At 15.9% G+C, this 8079-nt stretch overlaps 1 protein-coding gene across 2 annotated transcripts; it reads left to right on the forward strand.

The window, feature by feature from the left end:
• Positions 1 to 1726: 1726 nt before the first annotated feature.
• Positions 1727 to 7227, forward strand: LOC108003413 (palmitoyl-protein thioesterase 1). Of its 2 annotated transcripts, none has more exons than XM_062073775.1 (8): positions 1727 to 1828; positions 3355 to 3506; positions 3951 to 4060; positions 5048 to 5175; positions 5798 to 5956; positions 6302 to 6419; positions 6497 to 6655; positions 6938 to 7227. In XM_062073775.1, exons 2-8 carry the CDS (start codon positions 3398 to 3400, stop codon positions 7061 to 7063), a joined length of 909 nt encoding a protein of 302 aa, XP_061929759.1. In that variant the 5' UTR covers positions 1727 to 1828; positions 3355 to 3397; the 3' UTR covers positions 7064 to 7227. The 2 variants fall into 2 exon arrangements, with proteins under 2 accessions (XP_061929759.1, XP_061929760.1); XM_062073776.1 differs by lacking the exon at positions 1727 to 1828 and adding an exon at positions 1962 to 2137.
• Positions 7228 to 8079: the final 852 nt, after the last annotated feature.

Here is an 8079-nt window from a genome sequence, read left to right on the forward strand (position 1 = left end):
TAAAAATATAAATAATGCACAATATTATCATTATTAATATTACATAAAAATCATATTTTATATAAAAAATTAGTGTAATGTTTTTATGAAAAATTATTTATGATATATATATATATTACAATTTAAAAAACAAAAAATTGGAATAAATAGATTATAATCATAGGTTAACAAAAAAAAAGAACAAAAAGATCGAATAATAAACATATTCAATAATATGTATGTAGATATAAATAATAAAATAATTTTAAGTATAAATTTTTTAAGTTTAGTTTTATATTATAATAATAACTAATGTATTTTATACAATATTTATAATGTTTTTATTAAGCTTTATAATATCCATATGTGTATTATTATAATTATAAATTTTAAATATAATATTATAAAAATATTTTGAAAAATTTGTATATATAAAGTAATTTTTTTTTATATACGAATAATTAAGTTTATATTCATTATTAAATTAATAATATTTTAAAATTATTATTTTGATTAAATGTATTGAATCATGTATTGAATATTAATTATATATATATATATATCTATTCATATATATATATAATACATTTTATTTATATTATATATTCTATATAGAATGTTTATAAAAATCTAGAACAATTTTGAGTGATCTATTCTAAATATCTAATTTTAGATATCAAAACAATATTTATACATACAATGTTTATTTAATGAATTATAAGCAGTTGAAATTTATATTAGATTGAGTGAGATAATGATGCATTCAATTGAGCACGTAGTAGTACCGCAATGTCGCTTATATCGGAATCTTATCTCAAGGAAAAGATAATTTATTGATATCCTTTTAAAAGTACAATTAATTCTTTCAGAGTTTTAATGTAATATGCAATTTATATATATCATAAAAAAGAAAATTTCTATCTTTTTTTATGCAAAATGAAATTCATTTATTATTTAACAAAAATTTATTTCGAACAAATTGCAATCTCATTACATTTAGCACCGTACAATGATTGTATCATATTTTATTTAAAATTATAGATAAATTCATTATATTATATTAAAGCTATCTATTTACTAGAATCTATAGGAACCTAATTAAAATCCATTCTTAAAGGATTTTGAATTGGAAAGTTGAATGTTTTTCCACATATATTTTGTCTATTTAAATATCTTATATGTAAGAGAATTAAATTATAATTTTATTTAAAAAATTAAAGTTTATTTTATTAAAAAACTATAAATAAAAACTATATTAAAACTATATTCTTTTTTAATAAGAATATAGTACAAAAAAAGATTTAAAATAGTATTAGAAAAAAATTTGATTTGTTATATAAAAATAAATAAAATAAATTTTTACATGAGATTTTTTTATATCTTTTATGAAATAATATGAAAGAAATTATAATTTGTAAGAAAAAGAACAAATGAAATTTAAAATTAAAAAAAAATAAAAATGTTTATCATTAAATTCAAAAAATCTTTTACATAATATACATTAAATAAATAATTACATATAATTGATAAAAAAATTATATAAAAGAATTAAAAATTATTATTTTTAAATTATATAATTATATTTTATAAAGAAAATAAATTTAATATTTTTAAATTAATAATAATAGTAATTAATATTTATATAAAAAAATAATTTAAAAAAAATATATTTTTAAAATTATATTGTAGTTCTTATTATTTATTAAATGAAATTAATTTATTTATATTTATTTGTTTTAATTTCATCTTCTCTTAATTTTTTCTTTGTATTATATACATTACTTATATTATACTTTTGATGTTTTGTCAAATGTCACTTGAACTTAGTTTTCTTCTAGTCATATAAAAGGTTTGTTATAAAAATAATTTATATTGCTTGTATAATATACTTTTTTAATAACTTAATCATATATATAAAATTATTTTAGTTTAATAATTATTTAATTAATTATATCAAACTTTACATACCTTTTATAGAGTGCCGCATTATATGTATAATGAACATAACCTAAAAAGTAAAAATATCAAAGATCATAGTAATATCAATTTTAAATGAAATAATTAAAAAATATAATCATTTGAAAATAATTATTTAAAGTATAAATTTAAAATTATATTACAAAGATATAAATTTAAAATATTCATTGCATTTTTTTTTGTAAGTTCATAATTATTAAAAATTATAAAATAATAATTTTAATAAATTTTAATTATTTAATTATTATCACAATAATTTAATAATTGTTATTTAATAAAATTAAATATGCGAAAGTTTTATAAGATAATACTTTTTTGGTAAAATAATTTTACATTTTATTCATATTTAATTGTTTATACATTTACTCGGCAAAACTTTAATAGCAAAATTTTAAATAATAAATTTTGAATAATAAAAATTATATTTTTAATTTACTTTTGTATTTCAATCTTAAATTGAACCTTATATAATGAGACATTGTATATATTTGTATATATATATATATAGATATATATAGATATATGTACATATATAGTTTTTTTGATTTAAATTATAATATTGTTGTTTAAAATTTATATAATTCATAGTAACAGCGCATAAAAAAATAACTTTAAAACATTTGCCTTAGGCGCACAAAATATTAAATACGTTTAGTAATGTCTTAGGAATATTTTAAGCAAGTTTTTTGAACGCATTATATTATAAACAAGCTACTTATACGTATAAATAAATATCTTATTTAGATAAATAACAGGCATTCATAAGATGTTAATAAGACTTTTTATGATTTTTTATGATATTTAGAAAACATTATTATTAATTTAGAATAGATATATTAAGAATATTTAATATATTTATTCTATTAATTATATATTGATATTTATTCTATTATTAATTATTATTAAAATATTAATATTTACATAAAAGATTGTATATAAATAAATTACAATTACACATAAATAAATTATTCATAAAATTATATAAAAAAATATAATATATATATAATTATTATTACATATACATATAAACATTCACACTCGAATATTTAAATCGCCTATTAGTTTTTTTATCTTTATCATTTTTGTTTTAATTTATTCGTCATACTTATTTATTTTTTATTTATTTATTATTTATATTTATTTATTTTTTGAAGAACATCTTATTCATCATTCTTATTTGTCATAAGACATTTAGATGTGTTTAATATGTTTTTAGTATATCGATCGTCTATAATATGTCTCCTTGCTTAGTATAATATAATAAAGTGATAAATCGTTAGTTTTTAGTTTCATTTTTTTTTATATAATTATCTTTTTTCAAATTGTATTATCAATTCTTATTTGCTTATAAAAATAAATTTTTAATCAATTTAAAACTAAGTATTTATTTATTTTTAGGAATAATTATTTTATACAATCAATTTATATATAAAGAAATATAATGATTATGGAAAAACAACATATTTTACTAATATTTCTTTTTTTATGTATATACCAATTTAATGGTATTCAAACTGAATCTCTTCCAGTTGTTCTTTGGCATGGAATGGGTAAATCTTTTTATTATTTATATAATATAATATACATACATGTATATTAATGCTTGTTAATGTTTAATTTAAGAAATTATAATAGTAGATAATAAATAAATTTAGATTGAAAATTTATATGATAGCTATATTGTTTATTTTCTGCTAAAAAAACATAATGTGAATTATGTTTTTATGTTTAATGTAATTATTTTTAATAAATTATTAGATTATTACAAATTTATATATTTTAAATTTAATTCCGTAATATTATGCAAAAAATAATTGAAATATTTTTTCAATTCTTTAATGAAAAAAATATTGAAAAAAATTTTTTTAATAAATTTTAATTTTAATAATTAATAATTTTAATTATAATAAATAAATCATTTTATAATTATAATGTGTTAATGTGTTAATGTATTATTTTTTATATTAAATATTATGATTAAAATAATATTTTAGGAGACAGTTGTTGTTTTTCATTTAGTTTGGGAGCAATAAAAAAATTAATAGAAAATACAATACCTAATATTTATGTACATTCTATTCGATTAGGAAATAATGAAATAGAGGTAAGTAAATTTCTTTAATTTTAAATAATAGATAATAATAATTTTAAATAATAGAACAATTTTATATAATAAATTTTATATAATTTTATATTTTATATATATATATTGTTAATTATATATTAATTATATATTGTTAATTAATCTCAATTATATATAATAGAATTAATTTTAACAATTTAAATTTATATATTTAAAAAAAAAAAATTTGAATAAAAATTTAAAATTTAATAAATTTAATAAAATTAAATATTTTTTTTTTTAAAATTAATTTCATCTTATATTCTTTCTACATTTCTTAAGAATATATCTTTTTCTTTTTTTTTTTAGGTAAATGTTCATATAATAATGCAACATTCTATTTTTCAATAACATTTTAAGAATATTTATTATATTAATAATTAATATTTAAATTAATATTTTAGAAATTGATCTAAAATCTTGAATCTTCTATATTATTTTAATATTTATAAATAAATTTTCAATTTTTTTTTTCGGAAAAAATATAGGACTGTTTAAATTATCATTTGTATATTGTCAAGTTTGAATTTAAATTGTCTTATATTCGTATAGAAGAAGATTGCATTTTCATAGATATAATTTTATTAATTTTTAATTATTAATAAATAAAAAACAAGTTTTTAAATGCAATTTTTTTATTTTTCATGTTCTTATTTTGACTTGAAAAATTAAAATTTTGTAATACTTGCATAGCCGAAGATTCTGAATAAAATATTTGAAAATTTGAAACGCTAAAATCAAATATTTTATATTTATTGTTTGTATTTATGTATATTTTTATTTTCATTATATAAGTATTTATATATATTTTTTGAATAATTAAATAATAATATTTAAACAAGCAATATTTCGATAAACATATTTTATTAATCATTTTGTTATTAAAATTAATTGTTTATTGATATTCTGATAAACACTTTTACTGCAAGTAACAAATTAAATATTTATTGATATTTACATAACTTTCAGGATGTTGAAAATAGTTATTTTGGAAATATTAATGTTCAAATACAAGAAGTTTGTCATCAATTGTTAAAAGACAAATATCTTAAAAATGGTTATAATGCTATTGGATTTTCACAAGGTGCTCAATTTTTGTAAGTTTATTTGAAAAAATTAATAAAACTAATTAGTAGAAGATATAAATAAATTATTTTAAAGTCTCGAAAAAATATGATTTTGAGATAAATTTCATCATTATGTTTATTTTTTTCATAAAAATTTACTTCTGATATTTTTTTTTATTAATAAATGAAATATATAAAAAAAGATCAACATGAAACTCTGCATGTATAATATTCTATTTATTTTTTTGTTTTTATTTTTCTATAGCATACATGCTTGCATACATGTTTTCATTTAATAATATAAATTTGCATCTAATTAATTTCGCATATAAAAATAATTATTACGTAAGTGTTTTACAAATTAAATAATTTATGATATATTGCAACTTTTTAATAAAAAATATCTTTAAATGATTATATGTTTAATTATATTTAAAGTTTTCGTAATTTGAAAATTGTTGAAAAAAAATTTTAGAAATAAAAAAATATTTAATGATTTATTTTACTAATAATAAATCAATGAAATTTAAATAAGTAAATTAAAATTGATAAACTTCTTTAAATTAAATCTAAATTTAAATTTATATAATATATTTATTTATATTATAAATAGTAATTGTATAATAATTATTAAATATTTTACACATTATAGCCGAGCATTAATTCAAAGATGTCCTAATCCTTCAGTTAAGAATTTTATTTCTTTGGGTGGTCAACATCAAGGTGTTTTTGGATTACCAAATTGTGGAACATTGAAACCCGATATTTGCCATTATGTCACTCGTATTATCAAATATGGAGCTTATTTACAGTATTAATTTTAAATTTTTATTTTTATTTTCTTAAATTTAATTTAAATAAATAAATTATTACTATATTTAATGATTAAATATATTGAATATATAGAATGATTAAAAGTATTCATAATAAATATTTGCAGAGTTTTACTATCAAATAAATACATATTTTCAAATTTTACGTAATTAATAATTATAATTATAATTATAATTATAATAATATTATATAATATTTTATAGATTAATATTTACATTTATTTTTATATAATAAAATTATTTTATTTATTATTATAATTATAATTTTATATTATAATTTATTATATTATAATTATATAAAATTATTTATTATTTCATAATAGATTTATTCAAAAAAAATTTATTCAAGCTACATATTGGCATGATCCATATCATGAAGAAGAATATAAAGAAAAAAGTACATTTTTGGCAGACATTAATAATGAACATTATATTAATAAGGTAATCTATTGTTTGTGATATATTTTTAATATAAGAGTAATCTAATTATCACTTCAATCTTAATTAAATTTTTTCAGACATACAAAAAAAATCTTCAAAAATTACATACCATGGTATTAGTTAAATTTGATAATGATACTATTGTTAGACCAGCAGAAACAGAATTATTTGGATTTTATAAGCCAGGGCAGGAAAAATTAATTCAAACATTAGAACAAAGTGATTTCTATCATAAGGTATACTTATCTATGTGTGATATATTCTTTGTTATAAATTCTTCGTTAATTCATTTACATTATATAATTTTCATTTTATAATTGTCATTTAATCGAATGTAATTTAATTAAGAATTTAATTATTTTAAATATATTTTAATATTCAATAAAATGTAATTTTTATGAAATTTTTATAAAATACATTTAAAATAATTAAATTCTTGAAATCAGATTTGATTAAATGACAATTATAAAATGAAAATTGTATAATATAGATGTATTAACGAAGAACTCTTTTCTCAGGATCGCTTAGGGTTAAAAATGTTACATAATGCGGGAAGAATTCATTTTCTTCATTTACCTGGAAATCATTTGCAATTTACGGAAGATTGGTTTGTCAATTATATAATTAAACCATATTTAATATAAAAATGAAAATGTATAAGAATAAAATATATAAAAGGTGTGTATTCTAACAAATATGTGCATATTTAAATATGATACGTTATATGATATATTATTATTATATATATTCTTTGTATCTATTGTATTGCTAATGAAAGTTAATAAAAATTTTTTAAGTAATAAATTAAGTTTTTTATCTTAAAATTTAAATAAGGAAAGTATAATTGTAATCATATAATAATTCTAAATTATTGTAATAACTCTAAATTATTGTAATAATTTTAAGATTTCAAAATTTCGAATGAATGTCTTAAATAATTACTTTTGAATGATAATAATAATAATGACAGTAATAAGAAGAAAATTAAAAATAAGGGTGTAAAGAAAATTTATGAAACAATAACAAGCATACCTAGTGTCAGTTTAGATAGACCTTGGAAAGGGGGCCATATATTTTCATCGAGCACGCTGGTAGCTCTATCCGAGGGAGCGGAAACAACAGGGTATATTATGGAATACTATCCGCAATAGGTTCCACAATCTCGGTAGCCATTGTTTCGTGGTACCTACAGATGTGCTCCATTGTCGGTCTATCGGTACTCTTGCTCGAAAAGGAGAAAGAGAAAGAAAAAAAGAGAGACGTTTACGAAAGGAACGTATCAATTCTTTGTCGTATCAGTATATCTGTAGGCGTATCTAACGGGTGACATATCTCAAAATTCTTTTTTTTATTTTTAATAATAATAATGCGAAGCGATTTTTTTATCTTAAATTAGAAATATTTTAGAAAATAAATTGTATCATTGTATTATTATATTTATTATTATTTATTAGGTATTATTAGATATTTATAATATTTATTAGAAAATAATATTTTTGTAACTATATATTATATTATATATTAAATTGCTTAAATTGTATAATTTATTTATTGCCAGTCTTATTGTATACATACATAAACATGTATGTATTATATAAAAAAAATCATAATTTTATAAATAATTGTATACATTTGAATAATAATTAAATGTCATAATAAT

The sequence above is a fragment of the Apis cerana genome, linkage group LG4 (genome assembly GCF_029169275.1).
Source record: "Apis cerana isolate GH-2021 linkage group LG4, AcerK_1.0, whole genome shotgun sequence".
Classification (NCBI taxonomy): Eukaryota; Metazoa; Arthropoda; class Insecta; order Hymenoptera; family Apidae; genus Apis; species Apis cerana.

Coding starts and splice junctions, on each gene's coding strand:
- LOC108003413 (XM_062073775.1), top strand. CDS start 3,398: ATGATTATGGAAAAACAACATATTTTACTAATATTTCTTTTTTTATGT. Junction 5,176..5,797: donor TCACAAGGTGCTCAATTTTT/GTAAGTTTATTT, acceptor TACACATTATAG/CCGAGCATTAATTCAAAGAT. Junction 6,420..6,496: donor ATGAACATTATATTAATAAG/GTAATCTATTGT, acceptor AAATTTTTTCAG/ACATACAAAAAAAATCTTCA.